Here is an 18,670-nt window from a genome sequence, read left to right on the forward strand (position 1 = left end):
GCTTTTGTTTTGCCTTGTTAAAGAAAACTTCTGACTACTTTGAAGTTGAAGAGACGTTCTCTTCTAAAAGCTTTAAAATGTTGACTTTCACCTGGACTTTTTTTAAATTTTATTTTTAATCGGAGGATGATTACTTTACCATATTGTGATGGTCTCTGCCACACATCGGCATGAGTCAGCCAGAGGTATACATCGTCCCCTCCCTCTTAAACTCGAGTCCTCCCACCTCCCTCCCCGTCCATCCCTCTAGGCGGTCAGAGCACCGGCTTTGGGTTCCCTGCGTCAGACAGCAAACCCATCTGAAGTGTGTTTTTGAGGATGATATAAGCTGGGGATCCAAGTTTCTTGAGCACCACAGGATAAGCACAAGTGCCTGGGCCTGAGTTCCGGTTCTCCATTTGCCCCGCTGGTGTTTATCCAGCCCGGCACCACCTTCACCCTGCCCTTGGCTGAGGCCCCCGACTTACCCACACAGGTGAGGTAGAGCACCGCGTAGGCCAGGGGGGAGGAGTCTCGGCTGGAATGGTAGGAAATCTGAACCTGTGGAGAGATGGGCCCAGGGTCAAGCTGGCTGAAACTAGGAGCCTGGCCCCAAAGCACAGGTCTTGGGGGATCTGGCAAGGAGGGGAGGCGCTCCCCGGAACCTCTGTGCAGCCACCAACCCAGCTCTTCCTTTAGCCTTCTCTGCCACTTATTTTTCCGTGCCTCGGTTAGCTCATCTGTACAATGGGAACTATTTGTGAGGGATTCCATGGAGACCTGCACCCCAGTGCTGCTGCTGACTCCTGTGTGATTTTAGCAAGTCCCTGTTCCCCTTAGGATCTCAGTTTTGCCATGGATAAAACAAGGAGCTTGGTGCTGAGACTAAGACCCGGTACAGCCAAATAAATCAATACATTAAAAATAAAATAAAATAAAATGAGGAGTTTGCACTGGGCAGGGCGTAGGGACACCCTCCTAACTGTGGGATTTGGACAGGCCTTTACTTGAGCCCAGCGCCTCCAGGTTCTGTGACCTCCGCCAAGGCCCTTCACCTTTCTGAGCTGCCTCAGTTTGCTCCTCTGCAATATGGGCTTTATACAGGTCCCTACAATCAGAGGACGGTAGTTCAGATTTGAAACAATCCATGGAGAAGACTGATCTGGTAGGAAATGCCCAAGAAATACCAGCTCTTGTTATGAGAGGGCAGGGGGCGGGGTGTATGAGCCGGCGCAGCGCTCCTGAGTCAGATGGCCTGGGCTGGCAGAGGACACCCGGGAAAGTTACTGTGCTGTCTGGGTCTCCGTTTCCTCCGCTGTGGAGCGGCGCTGATAATGGCTCCGTGGGACTGATGACAGGTTGTTCGGATTAAAGCCGGAAAGCGTGGGACGTTTGGCACCGTGCCCACAGCACACGCCCGACAGCTGTTAAAGGTGAGGCTGAAGACGGCGATGATGATAAAGCGAACTCCAGGCGGATGCATCGAAGCCGTTTCACCCTCCGCCCTCCTCCGGAACCCTCCCTCCTGATGCGGTCCCTCAGCTCTCCGGCTCTGATGTCCTGTCTCCCAGGGGGCTCAGGAACTTACCGAGACCCGTCCCTCCTCAGTCCTGAGAGCCCCGAAATCCTGCAGCTGCGAACCCCCGAGTGTCAAGCCCCAGCAGGGATGCTCGCTTCAGGCACACGGTTACCTGGACCCCGGACAAAGGCAGGGACGTTCTGATGGCCCTCCTCTGTCCCTGTGGTCCTCGGGGCCAAGGAATTCAGAGAGTGGCAGCCTCCGCAGTGTCTCTGGCTCAGTGCTGGGCGCCCATCGCAGGCTGGCCCACCTTCTGGCAGGGCTCTGGGGGCCTCTGTCCTGACCCTCACCCACTCGGCTACTCACTGATCACGTGACTTCAGGTGAGCCACGCCCCTTCTTGGTCTAGCTCCTTGTAAAATAGATTCGTGGAGTCCTGCCCCACCTGCCGCATGAAACTCCCTGGATAGGCTAATTCGGATCCCTGGGTGGGAAAGACATGGGGCTCACGGAGGGAGCTTGTCCCCAGGAGTCAGGCAGGTCTGACCCCTGAGCTCTAGTTCCCCCACTGACCAGCTCTGTGGCCCCGGGATGGTTGCTCTGAACCCTAGTGCCTCCCCTGAGAACCGCGCACGAGACCCCGCCTCTGAGGCCGTCGTCAGGGCTGGAGGAGAGCACGCTGCCTAGTACTGGGCCCCGGTCAGTGCTCCTCAAAGGGCCAGTTTCCCGAAATGGCGCTCCTGATGTGCAGTGGGAGCCTGTGCCTGCAAGACAGACCTGACTCCCGCTGCACCAAGCTCACGGGCCACCCCATCTCCATTTTTCAAAGGTCCCCTGCCCAGAGGCCAGAACACTGCCTCCAGCCCTGCCGTGGTAGACTCGCTCTTATGGCTGAATGGGCAGAGAGGAGAGGAGGGCAGGCACCCTGCCTGAGAAGGGAGCCGGGTCAGGAAGGCTGCAGGTTAGGGAAGGTGAGGCCCTGAGGGAAGGGGCCCCCGAGGCAGCTGCTCCCCTGTCCACCTCTGCTTTCTCTCCCTCATTCATAGTAACGGGGACCACGAATCGACCCTCAGCCTCAGGTGGGGAAACTGAGGCTCCGAGAGGTGACGAGAGTGGCCAGCAGACCCACAGTTTGTGTTCCTACATCGCAGAGCTGGCGGCTCCAGGGCCGGGCTCTTGCCCTCTGGGTTACCCCACATTCTGGATAAGAGAGGGCACTGGGCCCTCGTGGAGCTGGGTCACCCCCCACCCCCAGTCACCCCCAGACAAGGGGGTGCGCTCACGTGACTGTCGTCGAGCTCGTTGCTGGGAGAGTTCATGACCACGATGATCTGGGAGCCCATGTCAAACTGCCACCGCCGGGCATCCGCACGCTCCCGGTCCCTCTCCGTGTTGGGGCAGATGTAGATGTCCACGCCGGGGGTTCCGTAGACCTCGAACATCTCTGTGCCCTCGGGAACTGACCTGGTAAGGACGCAAGCCATGGAAAGTGCTAGGGGGCAGCCCTCGCTCAGATGCTTGAACTCTGGCTCAAACTCTTGCTTCCTCCAGGAAGCCTTCCCAGACTACCCCAGGCTTCTCAGATCCTTCCAGCAAGCTCCTAGGAGTCAAACTTGGACCCCCCACACATATACACAGTCTCATTCCCAGGTTCTGTGTTGGTTAACATTTCCCTTGTGAGTTCTCCAGGTATTCATTGTAGGGCTAAAAAGTCCATGCTGTCCGATGGCCCTGGGACTTCTTTCAGCTCTAGCTGGTCGGGCGTCTTGTTTGAAATCAGTCTGCTCCTCCCGATGGTGTGTGTGTAGGGTGCCCATGCGCATACGGGAAGGAGCGCCCACTGCCCCAGAACCTTCAAGCCAGCTGGAGCGCTGAGGACAGCTCTGCCCAGGGCAAAAGGTGGGTCAGGAGGCAGTGGGGTCACACAGGGAGAGGCCTCTGTGGGGAGAGGAGCCGGAAGGCTTCCTGGAGGAAGCAGCACACACCCCAGCCGGGGGACAACTGGCTGAGCTCTTGCTATGTGCCAGCCGTATTCAAGCTTCATTACATATATTGTCATGTAATCCATTAAAAAAAAACCCAGGTAGGTACTATTATTATCTCCCATTTTACAGACGGGAAAACTGAGGTTAAAGTAACCTGGCCAAGCTCATGGAGCTAGTAGGTGGCAGGACTGGGATCCACATCCAGGCCTCCTGGCTGCTGAGTCCACATTCTTATCCCGGTGTAATGGCAACAGAAGTCAAAACCCCCAGGGCCCCCCCCCCCCCCGAACGATTAGCATGGTGGGCTCGACTAAACCTTCCCAAATATCGACTCATCTGATCTTCTGCACAGTCCCATTTATTGGGGGGAAACCGAGGCTCAGGATGGGCAAGAGGCGTGCCCAAGCTGCACTGCTGTCCACAGTCCCCCTCCGCCCCAAGGCCCTCTCCCTGCTCTGCCTCCACATGGAAGAGAGCAGGCCTCCTTCGCTCCTCTGCTGGCACGATTCTGGCACTTCTCAGCACAGCTTCCCTTTATAGAAAGAGAAATATACAGAGCCCAAACTGTACTCCATCAGGCGGGTCCCTCACCAGGTAGGAGGAGCTGACGCACCTGTGTCTCCTCCCAGGCAGGGCTGCCAGGTTTAATAAACTATAGCACATGCAGTCAGACTCGAATTTCAGGTAACCAACAAACAGTTATCTTTTTTTTTTTTTTTGATAACAAACAGTTATCTTAGCATAAGTACACCTTGTGCAATATTTGGGACATCCTTCGACTAAAAAAATTACTCATTGTTTGGACCTCCAGTTTAACTGAGTGTCCTGGGTTTTATCTGGTAACTGACTCCCAAAGCTGACGTTTCCAGAGCTCTATTCTGCTGAGCCCTGGGTCTGTGAGCCAGACCGTTGGGGGACAGGGAGAGCCTGCAGTGAGAGGCGTGGGGACACAGAGATGGAGAGACAGATACGGAAGCCAGAGGCACAGAGACTCACGCAGCTGGACCCGGTGTGAAAGGCCCCCAGCCCCCACCCCCCCGACAACCCAGGTGCTCCTTGGACCCCAGGCCTCCCCAGCTAGAGCGGCACAGCTTGGGTGGTCCTTCAGATGTGACGCCCACCCAGTTCCCAGGCTGCAGACTGTGGTTTGGGGTATTTCAGCCCGGCTCTCCTGTACCTTCCCAGCCCAGGCCCCATGTGAGCCTCCAGGGGGACCCCAGATGAAGACGGAAGCCAGCCCTGTGCAGGAGGGTCCCAAAGAAGCCAGGGGCTCAGGGGTACCAGCACCAGGGTCAGGACACAGGTTCTAGACCAGGCTGGGCTGCCCTACAGCCAAGTGGCCTTAAACAGCTCACCTGGCCCTGCAGCCTTGCCTTTAAAGCGGGGCAATGACAGCCACTGGGCCAACCGAAGGCAACCGTGAGGCTCAAACACAATAACAGATGGGGCAGTCTTGGAAAACCACCGGCCAGGAAGGCGGATGGGGTTATTAAGGTAAATTAGGACATAGGAGGCGGGCACACGGGAGCAGGCTGAGGCCGGGACTGGGGCGTCTGGGGAAGCTTCTCAGAGAAAGGGGTGAACTAAGGGCAAGGAGGAGACACAGCTAAAGGGAAGGGGTTCCCAAGCAGAGGAGGTCAAGGGCAAACTCAGGCTGCAACGAGCTTGTTGTCATTTCATTCCTATGTAGTGGGAGCTAGCGCTGGTTCCTGAGTACGAGGGTGACCGGCGGAGCCGTGGTGAGGTGGCTAAGCCTGAGGGCTCTGGGGCCAGGTTGCCTGGGTTCAAGTCCAGCTCCACTGCTCACTGGCTGCGTGGCCTTGACCTCTCTGTGTCGGCATCGATTAAGTGGGGATGATGAGCAGATGAAATGAGTGCGTTTGTATGATGAACAGAATGAGCGAAAGTTGAGGGCCCCTGCACCCGTGCCATTATTTCCCTGCTGGAGAAACTGGGGCCCAGAAGAGATCAGACTGGAAGGCAGTGCCTGGAACCCCGGTTCAGGGTTTATACCCCCCACACAGCTGTGTGTTAGGAAGACTGAAGCGGAGGCTGCTGGGGGAAGCCCTGCGGCAGGATGGGAGGATCTGAGTTCCCCGGTGCCTGGAGGGCATGGGAGGTGGCCCAAGGCTCACCTGGATGAAGTTCCGCCTCCGGTCAGGCCGCCCCGAGCACAGCCTGCTGCTCCAGATGGCACCCCAGCCCAGCCCTGGGCACACACAGCTGGGGGCTGTGCCCTCCCCCACACGCAGGACCTTCCAAGACCCTCTCCATCGCCAAGTCCTCTCAGGCAGCTTCAGGACGCCACAGCCTAGGAGCTGGTGCGCGCTGGGAAAAACATGGTGGAATGACCCACAGTTCTGGTTTGCCAGGGACCGGGGCATTTCCTGGGGTGCAGGACATTCAGTAATAAGACCTAGAAAGTCTTAGGCAAACAGGGACCGCTGGTCACCCTCATGGCATCAACCTCAGACCTACTGAAAATGCCGATTCCAGAACCATAAGTTCTGCACGCAGAGCTCTTTTAAACCACCTGATGTCCAGTGAAGTCTGAGGACATAGCTAAGGAGGGGTGTCTCAGAAATGCTGGACCTGCCACCCCGCCCAGGGGGCGTGGGGGGACGCAGCGTGAGCTCACGCACTCCTGGGCATCCAGACAGCTCAGGCCTGCCTTTATGAGAGTGATGATGCAGATGGCGCCCCAGGCCACCGGATGTCAGTACTATTCCCCCACCTTACAGATAAGAAAAGGGAGGCTCAGAGACGACAGGCGACTTACTCAAAGCCACGCAGCTGGTGAGGGACAGAGTCAGGACTCAAGCCAGCTCTGTCCCCACTCCCTTGCAAACTCAAACCCACCCTCTCCCTCCCAGCTCTTAGGACCGCCACCTCTGGGAAAACTAGGCATTTTAGAGCCGGGAAACTGATGGGAAAGGTTCTCTGTCACTGAGAAAAGAAAGGTTGACGAGATGACCACCAAGGTCCCCAACGAGCTGGCCCATGGCAGCAGGGGAGACCAAGGCTCAGAGCGCTCAGGATGCCAGCTGTCCCTCTCTGTTCGGTGAGGTCCCAGATTCCCAGCCCCACCAGCCTCACCAGAAGAACGCCATCCAGGAACTCACTGCCCTTCCTTAATCCTACGTCTTCCTGCCCCTGGACAATGGCGGACGCACACACCCCTTTTACAAAGTCCAGGTAGTAGAGAGTTAAAGATGTGTCTGCCTCCCAGACTCTGCTCTCTGCACAGGCAGGCCAGAGCTGTACACCAAACAGAATTTGTGGGAGACCGAGGGAAGCTGCTTTGTCTAACCAAGGAGGAGGCTCAGAAGCCTCTGTGAGCAGAGCCTGAAAGCCACTCTTCAATGCCAACCTCTCTGGGGCACATATGTGGAAACTGAGCCTCAGGAAGGAGCAGAAATGTGCTCAAGGTGACATAGCAGAGGGTGACGGGACCAGGGTCAGCACTCAGGGTTCCTGCCCCAGGCACCCCAAGCCTCTTCATTCTGTACAACGGCCTCTGCTGAGCTCATGGTGAGCTGTCTGTCCTTCCAACTAGGGACGGCGTTCTCAGTCCTGGCTGCGAGCCAGTGCGTGGCTCATCACGCCTGTGTGTTACCCCGAACAGGGAGAGCAAAACCCCTTCACCAAGCCTGGGCCACCTCCAACTCAGTGGAAAGAAGGAAGATAGGTTTAATCTGCTAGTGATTAGAGATCCCAAGGGGTCTTGATCGTCCTGCAAGGCTCTGCCTCCAGGGAGCCCGCCCTGACTGCTCAGTTCAGTTCAGTTCAGTCGCTCAGTCGTGTCCGACTCTTTGCAACCCCATGAATCGCAGCATGCCAGGCCTCCCTGTCCATCACCAACTCTCGGAGTTCACCGACTCACGTCCATCGAGTCAGTGATGCCATCCAGCCATCTAGCCTGTGTTAATTTCTCTTTTCTCCTCTCCGCCTTCTCCCAGCAGGGCTCACAGGTTTTTCTGCCATCTTGTGGATGGTTTGGGGACACTCGAGGCTGTCTCGAGAGCCAGGGAAGAGACTTAAGATGATGATGGGGGTGGTAATAATGGCAGCAGTTACCATAATTGAATGTTCATGTGCCAGGCATCGCCTACGTGCCCTACATGCACGATTTCAGTAGTGCCCACAGCCCTTTGAAGTGAAGGCCAAAGTGCTCGGGCTGCATTCTGGCCCTGCCTCTCCTCTCTGGCTGTGTAACAGGGGGCAAATGACACAGCCTCTCTGTGCCTCAGTTTCCTCATCTCTGAGACGGGGAGGAAGACAGTACCCACCTCGCCGAACGGATGGAGTATTAGTTAGCGTTAGTCACACGCACTCTAGGGCAGTGACAGGCATGGACCAGGCTCTAGGCACCACTGCTGATATAATTACGACCTTCATTCTACAGATGAAGAAAGAGTGACATGGGAGGTTAAGTGACTTTCCCAAGGTCAGACAGCTCTCAGGAGGCAGAGCCAAGACCGACCACCACGTCCACTGCCTTTCTCCTGTTGACCCACAGTCTGAGCACCCAGGATTGCCGAATCACAGCATCTCCGAGTCGGAAGGGACTTTAGAAGTAATCTGGTCCCGCTTGCTTGCAAGACAAGACTCCTTCCCACAGCACCCCTGCGAGGTGGTCCAGCCTCGGCTAGAATTTCAGGACAGGGTTCTCAGAGGTCAGAGGCCACATCTGCTCGTTCACCACTGTGTCCCCATGCCTAGCACACACTAGACCCTGAAGGAATATTAATACCTGATGAATGTGCCGATGAACAGACTAGGAGCTCCTCCCCATCCCCGAGACGGGCTGGTTATTAGAGGCCCGAGAGTCTCTCATTTGAGGCCAGAGGCTCCCCCCTCCACCCCGTGGCTGTCCCACCCACAGCCTCCTCTGTGAACCCCAAGGATGGCCTATCTATCCACATCACCCCAAGACACTGTTGCCTCTGCCACTCACGGTCCAAGGCTATCCTCCATCCTCTAGAAAGTTCTGCAGGGGAGGAGCCGGTCCCAAGCTTCCTCTGGCAGGTCAAACAAGAGACATAGCTGCCCGACGGGCATGGGGTAAGCAGGGCAGGTGAGTCACCCCCACGGGCATGCAGAGCCGGGGGAGGCGGTGGCACCAGCTGGCACGGGCACCCCTCCTCATCTGGGGCTTCTCTCTGCGTTGGGAGCAACCAAGTCCCCTTCCCAGTCCTCACTGCCCACCCACCCTCAGCCTGCTGCAGACCAGCTCCTCAGCTCCTTTCCTCTAGTGCCCTGGGACCAACCCCATCTCTGCTTCTAAGTTAACTCCAGTTTTTAAAGTCCTGGTTTAAAATGCTGGTTCTCAGGTGGGGGTGACCTTCCCTCCAGGGCACACTGGGCGATGTCCAGAGGTGTTTTTGGCCATCACAAGTGAGGGGTGATCACTGGCATCTGCTGAGAGAGGCCAGAGACACACTGCTTAACATCTCCCAGGGCACAGGCTGGCCCCTCAGTAAGTAATGACCATGCCAACAGCGCTGAGGCTGAGAAACGCAGGCTCGTCTCAGGAGAGCGCGGAGAGCTTCGCGATGGGAAGAGCAGCGCGGTGCGGCTTCTCCTCTCCTACCCCCGGAGTACCTGCGTTCCCCGCTCAGCCTTGGACCTAGGACCCCCGAGGACGCCTGGAGAAATAAAGTAGCTGGCTTCCTGGTGGTTCCCAACGCCCAGCTCCTGAAACCCTGCCAGAACTCTCCTTTTCCACCAGGGGGAGAGAGAGAAGACGGGGACCTCCCCCCAGCCTCTGGCTTTACGGCCACGGCGGTAGCAGGGGCGTAAAGCACCCGGTGCTGCCCTGTAAGCAGCAGGCAGTGGAAAGCAGACACGGCCAGGAACGGCTTTAAGCGCTGGCTTCGCCACTTGGTAGCTGTGTGGTTGACCCAACGGCTTGCTCTGTGGAAATGTGGCCTCCATTTCCACATCCACCAAGCAAAAGAGAGCTAGTAATAAACTCAGCTCCTCGGGTTGTTGTGAAAGTCAAGTTTGGGAGTTAAAGTTCAAGGATTAAATTCAAGAGGCTTGTCAAGCTCTTAGAACAGTGATTGGCACAGAGTAAGTGCTTTGTTGAGTGTAAGTGATTTCTTTTTTTTTTTTTTTTTACAAAAGGATGGATGCCCCGCTTGCAGAGCTCACAAGCTGGGGGTGCGGGTGCCCCTCTTCCTAGTCTTGTGTGCCCAGTGAGACCCCAGCCCAGCCTGCAGGGTCGTCAGGATGGGGGCAAGTGCCCAGCAGCCTCCGAGGCCCTGAACCAGAGCGACAGGGCCTTTCACCCTCATTTAGTCCCCCACACTTCACGCCCCTGGCTGGGGTCTTGAAGAAGCCCGGCTGAGAAAGGCAAAGACCTCCTTGCACGCCTGGCTGCTGTTCCAAGGCCAAGACTCAGGAGAGGGCAGCCAAGTCAGGAAGCGCCCCAGACGGCCTGCAGGGAGAGTCCGGGGTCGGCACCAGGGGCCCCCAATGCCCACCCCCAGGCTTCTGGCTCTTACCCATAAATGTCCACCAGGGTCTCGACTCCAGCCACACACACGGCACTGGTGGGGTGTTCCAGGGACACGCGCACAATCCTCTGCAGAGACATGCTGGCCTCTACCTGGGCTTGAGCCTCAGATGCCCCTTGGCATGTGGTTTAAAAGACCCTGGCCCCGCCCCGCCAGCCCCAGATGCTAGTTCATTGGCTCCAGTCCCAGAAGCCCCGCCCCTTCCCGGAGCCACGAGCTCAGGATTGGCGGGAAAAAGCCGGGAGTTCGCATATGAACCTGTGGCTCCCACCCAGGCCCGCAGACAGTTAATTTCTCACTTTAGGGGGAGAACGTTAAGTCCCTTAGGTACCTGGCCAGGGCACCAGGACCCTGGAGGGGTCACAGGTGCAGAGTGTTGATCAGGGGACCATTCTCGATTTCCACTCTCAGCCTCTTCACCCTCTTTTTCTGTCTTTTCAGAGACAAGATGTTGTCAGTGGGGAGCTTCTCTGCCGTGCTGGGAAAACTGGTGAAAATGCAGATCCCCAGGTCCAGCCTCCAACTTGATAAGCAGCCTGGCATCTGGAGTCTTGTGTTTTTTTTTGCACCACTTTTCAAGTCTTTATTGAATCTGTTACAATATTGCTTCTGTTTTATGTTTTGGTTTCTGATCCTGAGGCATGTGTGACCTTAGCTCCCCAACCGGGGGTCAGACCTGCACCCTCTGCCCCAGAAGGTGAAGTCTCAACCACCAGATCCCCAGGGAAGTCCCCTGGAATTTTTGTTTTTTTACAAGCAGCCCTATAGCATTTCTGAACTGAACTGAACTATAGCATTTCAAGGCATTTTGAGGAACACCAGTCTTTTTCTTAAGAGCATGGGTTTTTCAGGCTGGATTGCCGCCCTGCCGCAATTACTTCCTGAGTGACCAGGGGCAAGTCATTTAATTGCTCTGTGCCTCAGTTTGGCATCTGAAAAATGGTCATTGTGAGGGTTAATGGGGACAACGTGAGAAGAGCTCTAGTGTGGAGCTCAGCATTATTTTATTATGGGTGTTGTTGTTATTGTTATCATTATTATTATTAGATGCAAAAAGCTTCTGGAAACACCCTCTGGCCAGGAGGAGCATAGAAGGTCAGAGCAGGAAGGCTCCCACTTGTCAGGTGGGGAGACTGAGACCGGGGAGGGCATTTGGCCGCCTGACACGGTGGGAGCAAGGTCTCTGGGAGAGGAGTCTTGGGCTGGGACCCAGGCTCCACCAGGCGCCGGCTATGTAGCCCTGGGGCTTTGTCCCCTCGTGGTGCCCTCATCCGTGGACAATGCGGCTAGGCCCCAGCCCAGCAGAGATAATAGCAGACACACCCTGCCCAGGGAGGCCCAGAAGGTGCTGAACAGAAGTTTCCTCCCTCCTCCCTGGTGATGCTAACAGTCTGGGGCAGGGTGGGGACAGGATCTGACCCCGAGTCCCCGGCTGGGGCTGTTTGCACAAGTTCCGGGATCTCAGCAAGTCCAAGACGGGTGCTCCGGTGCCCCACGCGGTCTGCAGAGGGTGTTCTTCGCAAGGAGGGAGGCTGGTTCCAGTGAAAGCTTTGCCTTTCGGGCTGTAAAATGGCTCGGGGGCTGAGCCTGCTCTGGCAGCAGTCAGAGCTCAGGAGGAAACGCCGGGCAGGAGACTTAGCCTGTCTGTGGACAGTTGGGAAAACAGACGCACAAACCACGGCATCCCTCTGGGCCTGGCCCGCTGTGCAGGGACAGGACCAGCCTCCTGATCAGAGCCCCGGAGCTCTGTACGTGGAGGTGGACCCCTGCTTCCCCTCCCCCCAGAGAACGCATGCCAGCTTTTAGAAGGAGATCTGTGGTTTAGTCAGACTAAAGTGTCTATGACTGACAGGCAGCCAGTTTTTGCTTTTTAGTCCACAACAAACCTCAAATAAGGTGAATGAGTGAGCGAGTGTCAAAGGAGCATTTCAAGGCAGCACCAAGGATGTAGGATACCTTCAGGCCTCCGAAATCAGACCACTGAGGCCAGGTAGCTTAGTAGGTTTCGAGGCAGGAATGAAAGGGAATCACAGTGGCTTGTGGCCCTGAACATCAGTCCTGCTGGGGACTGTCCCACGCTGCGGACAGACCCCCCCAACCCTCTACCTTCTCTGAGAGAGGAAGCAGACAGCCCAGGGAAGGGAGAGGGATTAAGAGATAGGATCCACCCTCCTCTGATAACCGTCTTAGCAAAGCAGGAAGCCTTAGGGCAACGGTCATGTGCTGGCCATTCTGCTGTGTCAGCCTGCCTGCCTGGCACTAGGGGCTCTCCCAGCTGGGTAGGAGCTGCCCATGGCCAGTGGAAGTTGAGCCAAGGAGCTGATAGCATAGTGGGGGGAACTGAAAACAGCCCTCCCCGCCCCCGCCCACAACCTCCACCATACTGACTTCCCCCGCCTCCTGCTCACGGCCCAGAGAACAGAAGCAAAGAGACAGGCCAAGGAAGACATGCGTGTTGACATTTTTATTCATCAGAAGGAAGGTGACCGGTCACCTGGAACATTCTCAGAGGGAGCAGCCGTTCCAGAGCTCCCGGCCCCCATGCCCTCCGGAAGGCCCGCCCCGCCCTCCCCGTCCCTCATAACGCCCGCTCCCCTCCCGCCAGCGGCCCTTACCCCGAACCCTGGCTGCACACCTTTGGCAGCTGAAGAGCCGCCTTCCCCTCTTGGCTCAGCCCAGGGACATCAGGATGGTGAGCGGAAGGCGCCCAGGTTAGACCAGGGCGTGCAAATCGGGTTCCGCGGAGCCTCCTGGAGGGGCAGGAACCAGGCACCCCGCCCCGCCCCCGAAACCAGAGCCGCTCGGTTTTCATCCATTTCACAGGCCAATATCTGTGGTCGAGGCGCCTCTGATGGCCAAGTGGTCCATGGTTAAGAGGGTTTAAAGGGCAGGAGGCTCGGTCTGAGTCTCAGTGGGAACCAGGGGCTCAGAGCTTCGAGGCTGGCCCCAGAGACTGGGGGGAGGAAGGCAGGCGGGTTCCCCCTGCCCCTGCTTGTCGCGGGAGGCCCCCAGCCCTGTGCGCCGCCGGCTTGCCTGTGCCCGTCTCGGTGCCCTCACCCGGGGCCAGGCTGCCAGCTCCCCGTGGCAGCTCCGCCTTCCCTCCCGGGGGTGGGGGGCGCACACAGGGCCCTTCCTCACAGGTGGAACCCAAGTCGCATGCCGGGTGGCAGAGCTGCTGGGAAAGACTGGGCGAGCCTTCCCTCCCACTGCCTGCAGAGCCAGGGGAATAATTAAGGGCTATTAAAGGAAATTAAACCGCACCCGCAGAGATAACCTAATGGTCCCTCCCACCCTCTCTGACATCGGGGCCTCCCCTCCTTGCTGGGTCTGGATCAGCCAGGCCTGATCTCACTCGGAGCCCAGACTTCAAAGCCTGGGAGGCTGCGGGGGCGGAAGCGGGTCCCCCTCCCGCCAGGCCTGCCTCCTCGCCCTGGCCTCTCCGTGTTGTCTGAGCCAGATAATTAAAGGCTTTCCAAACAGGAAACAAGCACCCTTCTGAGGATGGAGGCAGGCATTAACAGGGGTTTTGATGCCTTTTCTTTTTAAAACAGGCCCAGGGACACCGAGTTTTCCTGTCCTGATTTGCCTGTGTAAATATGGTTGAGGGATGCCGGGAGGTTACAGCCTGGGGGTCTGCTGCAGGAGACAGTAGCTGGTAAAGGAAAGAGGGGCCCCAAGTCCCTCTTCCTGGTCTTACTCGAGTCTCAGGTGGCCTAGAGACCCAGGGCCCAGGCCTTGTGGGCCCCATTCTTGGTGCAAACACGGAGGGAATCATCTCAGAACCGAGGTGGGCAACTGAAGTTGAGGCACCCCCGAGGGCACGCGTGACCACCCCGGACCGTGCTAAGGCTGCTGACCATCTCCAGAACCTCTGGGAGCCATGGGTGGGGAAGAGGCAAGGGGGCGAGGAGGGCCATCCTTCTCGAGCTGAGTGGCGGTGACCCTCCCTGTATCCTGGTACCCGTGGCGACTAGCACGCTTGGGGGCGCTTGCGGGGGGGCGCACACGGCCCCCCGAGGATGGCGGCCAGGTGGAGGCTCTTCACGCTGGCTGGCTTCCCTGGCGGGGGGTCGGGAGGACGCCGGGCGGGCTGGCTCAGGGCACCACGTGCCACCACTTGAAGGGGAAGGGCTTCCGGCGCACGTTGGTGCCGCAGTGGATCTCCCCGAGCAGCTTGTGGTAGGCTAAGTAGTCGTCGATGAAGGTGCAGTGGAGGCCCAGCGGCTCCAGCAGGGACCGCACCTCCTCCTCCAGGCAGCAGCGGCCGTTGATGATGGGCCCGAAGGGCTTGGGGATGCCCAGGTGCCGGCCTAAGACCACCATGTTCACCTGCGGGGAGGGGGCGAGAAAGAGGCCTTGCTGCCGGGGCCGCGCTACACCTGGGCCCCTTCTTGGTCCAGGTTTGGGCAGACCCACCCCCAGGGCCTGCTCGTCTCCTCTCTCATCCCTGGGCACCAAGGGTGGCCCTCAGAACTAGGGCCTCTGGAAGCAGCAAAGATACAGATGCATAGTTGGAAGAGAGGGTTGATAACAGGCTGGGTTTGATCCCTGGTCAGGGAACTAAGATCCCACATGCCACGCGGCATGGCCCAAAACTAAAAAGTAATGATGATAACAGGCAGGGCTGCCAGTAACATACGTGGTAATGTCACACCAGTAAAAGTCACCCTTCCTCCAACACTTTCCTTGTATCAGAAGATTAGATAACAGTTCTGTTAGAACAAGACTTGACCATCATCTGCCAGAAAACTTGTTGAGCAGAAGTGCCCATCTACAGGTGCACGGGTCACAGGTGTGCAGCGTCTGTGCAGAACACATCGTGCTCGGCCGTTCCTGGAGCCCTGATCATGGCTACCGTTTCCTGAGCATGCTCCAGGTGCCAGGTAGCATCAGTAAACCTCACAGCCTCGCTGCAAGGCCATGCCTTGGACAGGTTAATAAGGGCACACAACCAGAGGACGGGGAGACTGAATTGTGACTCAGGTCTGACTCATGCCGACGCCGCACTCCCTTCCCTCTGCCAGAGCACAGCGCTGCGGCTGCCGGGGCGCTGAGAGGTGGGGGCAAGGGGGCAGCTGTGTTTGTCTCCCTGGAGGGGGCCCTAATGAGGGGAAGGGAAGTCTGCCTGTTGCAAGCAGCGGAGGCTTCTCAGAGGCTTCTCAGAGGCTTCTCAGAGGGTCTGGCCCTAACGGCCGGCCCGAGGAGCTGTCCGTGGCGTTCAGAGGGACACTGGCTCGCTGGGTCATCTCAGGGTCGGGTGGGCGGTCTGACGCACGCCTCGTCCCTGGCCCCACTCCCTCCAGCCTGCCCTGCAGGGCCATCCGCTGCCAGGACCAATGTGGAGCTGGGAGGTCCGGCGGTGTCAGTCCCATGGCCTTGCCCTGCGCTGCCTTGCTGCCCGCTAATGGGCCGGAACATCAGGGATGGAAGGGGGGCATGCAGAGGGGCACAGTGCGGGGGGAAGACCCGAGGCTGGCATTCAGGGATGCGGCCAGCCCGGCCCTGCTCCCCGAGGACTCGGGGGACAGCAGGCCAATCCATCTGCTCCCTGGAGACCCCAGGCAATGACCTCTGTGCTCCAACAGGCTCTCTCTGCGTCTGACAAACGGGGGTTAACCGAGCGTTCCCTGAGAGTCCTCCGGTGTGGACACACCGGGGTCCTCTAGCTGGGTCTGTCCTGCAGCCGGAAGATGCCCATAAAGGGCGGCGTTTCGGAGAGGGGGCTCCCAGCAGGTGTGGACAAGGCTGCACCCCAGGGAGGGCGACCACGGCTGTGGGCGCCCCCCTCCAGCCTCAGCAGAGCCGGAGCCAGGCCGACCTCTGGGGCTGGGATGCCTGGCGCAGTGGCATTAGCCGCAGGTGGTGCTGACCGAGTAGAAATCTGCTCTTCAGTCGCACTGGCCACATTTGAAGCGCTCAGAAGCCACATGTGGCGGCTTCCACGTCACGCTGGCGTAGAAGGCTGCCGTCGCCCGAGAAGGCTCTGGCGGCAGCGCCTCAGAGCAGCGGTGCTCAGCCGGGCCGGCGTTGCCTTTCGGGGAGCGTTTCGAGCATCCTACGGTTCACAGGACATCCCCCACCCCCAGCAGACGGAACCTTCAGCTCCGGATATCAGCAGAACCGAGGGTGTGAAGGAGCCCACAGCGAGGGGTGAGGAGTGAACGCGTCCTGCCTGAATCCAATCAGGACCTCACGATTCACGCCCCATCCTTGGCTTGTCCAGCGACAGGGATTCGAGCTAGAGCCCCCAGGCTGAAGGGGGAGGGTCTCCCGTCCTGGGAGCCCCTACTCGCTGTTGCCAATGCCTCCACATCCTTTCCCAGGGGGTTGAGGGGCACTCTGGGCAGCAGGGGCCCCAGCCGTGAGATCCCAGTGGCTCATCTGCTGCTCAGCTGCCCGCGTTACTGACAGCCAGGCTGCCCCTGGGGAGCAGGACAGGCAGCCAAGGCACCCGAGCAAAAGCTTGGAGCACTGGACCCAAACCAGGCTCCCGCTCTCCATTTTCAGGGGAAAAGTGCTCCATCCTGGGGCCACCCTGGGCACCACAGGGTGTCTGGCTGTCTGTGGCCTCCACCCACCAGATGCTGTGGCATCCTCCTCGTGGAGCAGAGTGCCCCGAGGCAGGCAAAGTCACCCTGGTGGGAACCTGTGGTGAAGATGCTCTCTATCTGCCCCCAAAGGTGAGTCCTGCAGAGGCCCTCGGACAGGGAGGGCTTCTCCCCCGGACCCCCGACTGGCCGCCCACCAGGACTCCCGGGCCCCCAGGGCAGAAGGAACCCCACCTCCCTTGGCACCCTCACCATGTCGGGGAAGAAGGCTTCTGCATGGGCATCCTTCAGGGAGAACAGCTGCGGGATGTCCACGATGTCCTGCTCGGTGAGGCCCAGCTCCCGCTTCAGCACCTCCCGGTTCCAGTCGATGCACCTCTGGGGGGTGAGGGGAGAGGCCCCAGAGCCCAGGGAGCCGGGAAGGGGCAGCGTCAGCTGAGCCCTTTAGCTCAGGCCATCCCCACGCAGGCCCCCTGCGCCCTTCAGCTGGTGTGAGCCTCACGACAGCTTTCTGCCACTGCTACCCCGGATGGGACACTGAGGCTCGAGAGACCTGCCCAAGGGCACAGAGCGAGGAAGGAGTGGGCCTGGGGTTTGCACCCCAGCGCTTTCTGGTTCCTTGAGTGCCTGCTGCCACCCCCCCGGCCACAGCCAGGCTCACGCTCTCGCCCCGCTCAGCGGGCAGGGGAGAAGCGGGCCTCTTCGCACTGACTGCGTGGACTCTGCCAGGCCTGCCCCGGGCACACTCAGGCATGGGCCCCCCACTCCTGGGGCCTACTCCCACCCCATCTCCTCATTAAGTCTCCCGGACCCCCACCTTCCCACCCCTCACCCCTGCAGACCCCCACCTCTCCCGTCTCACAACACTTCTCGGGGGAGTCAACATTACTCCATAGAAGCCCATCGTTTCCCCAGAATGGACCAAGACCTCCCCCGTCACAGTAGCACGACGGTGTCTGTTCCATCAGACTGTGGGTCCCAAGAGAGAGGCCCTGCCCTGCCCACAGGCCTCAGCAGCCCCAGGAGAGTCCCCACCCCAGCGGTTCCCGGGGCTGCTCCCCCCTCCACTCCCCTCACCTGTGCGTAGAGGTTGTCATTCCTGAGACGCCTGTCGGCCAGCATCTCGTTGATGCTTCTCTTCACCTGGTGCTCTAAGCCTGCAAGAGAAGCAAGACTGTAGCCGGCTCAGCGAGCACGGCCTCGGGCCGCCTGGGGCCTGGGCTAAACAACCGGGGCCACAAGCTTCCACCCCAGCCCCAGGGTCTGAAGCTAGAACAGAGGAAACCAGGAACTGGAAACCCTGATGGGGCTAAGGTTTGGCATTATAGGGGACTGGAATGCAAAAGTAGGAAGTCAAGAAACACCTGGAGTAACAGGCAAATTTGGCCTTGGAGTATGGAATGAAGCAGGGCAAAGACTAATAGAGTTTTGCCAAGAGAACGCACTGGTCATAGCAAACACCCTCTTCCAACACAACAGAAGACTCTATACATGGACATCACCAGATGGTCAACACCAACATCAGATTGATTATATTCTTTGCAGCCAAAGATGGAGAAGCTCTATACAGTCAACAAAAACAAGACCGGGAGCTGACTGTCGCTCAGATCATGAACTCCTTATTGCCAAATTCAGATTTAAATTAAAGAAAGTAAAGAAAACCACTAGACCATTCAGGTATGACCTAAATCAAATCCCTTATGATTATACAGTGGAAGTGAGAAATAGATTTAAAGGACTAGATCTGATAGATAGAGCGCCTAATGAACTGTGGACGGAGGTTCGTGACATTGTACAGGAGACAGGGATCAAGACCATCCCCATGGAAGAGAAATGCAAAAAAGCAAAATGGCTGTCTGAGGAGGCCTTACACATAGCTGTGAAAAGAAGAGAAGTGAAAAGCAAAGGAGAAAAGGAAAGATATAAGCATCTGAATGCAGAGTTCCAAAGAATAGCAAGAAGAGATAAAAAAGCCTTCCTCAGCAATCAGTGCAAAGAAATAGAGGAAAACAATAGAATGGGAAAGACTAGAGATCTCTTCAAGAAAATTAGAGATATCAAGGGAACATTTCATGCAAAGATGGGCTCGATAAAGGACAGAAATGGTATGGACCTACA

General features: G+C 58.0%; 2 protein-coding genes across 3 annotated transcripts in view; both read right to left on the bottom strand.

Annotated features, from left to right (window-relative positions):
- Positions 1-10,113, bottom strand: part of PADI3 (peptidyl arginine deiminase 3) — a 29,970-nt gene extending 19,857 nt beyond the window's left edge. The window contains exons 1-3 of the mRNA XM_025278859.3: positions 9,993-10,113; positions 2,782-2,962; positions 468-540 (exon numbers count right to left, since the gene is read on the bottom strand). Coding sequence (XP_025134644.1) covers positions 468-540; positions 2,782-2,962; positions 9,993-10,084 — 346 coding nt within the window. The 5' untranslated portion in view covers positions 10,085-10,113. The remainder of the gene's footprint in view (positions 1-467; positions 541-2,781; positions 2,963-9,992) is intronic.
- Positions 10,114-12,579: 2,466 nt separating this feature from the next.
- The window catches only part of PADI1 (peptidyl arginine deiminase 1), a 43,319-nt gene continuing 37,228 nt past the window's right edge, over positions 12,580-18,670 (bottom strand). For both annotated transcript variants that reach the window (XM_006066573.4, XM_044938219.2), the window contains exons 14-16: positions 17,630-17,709; positions 16,805-16,930; positions 12,580-14,333 (exon numbers count right to left, since the gene is read on the bottom strand). In XM_006066573.4, coding sequence (XP_006066635.4) covers positions 14,100-14,333; positions 16,805-16,930; positions 17,630-17,709 — 440 coding nt within the window. In that variant the 3' untranslated portion in view covers positions 12,580-14,099. The remainder of the gene's footprint in view (positions 14,334-16,804; positions 16,931-17,629; positions 17,710-18,670) is intronic.

This window comes from Bubalus bubalis, chromosome 2, assembly GCF_019923935.1.
Source record: "Bubalus bubalis isolate 160015118507 breed Murrah chromosome 2, NDDB_SH_1, whole genome shotgun sequence".
In the NCBI taxonomy this organism is placed as follows: domain Eukaryota; kingdom Metazoa; phylum Chordata; class Mammalia; order Artiodactyla; family Bovidae; genus Bubalus; species Bubalus bubalis.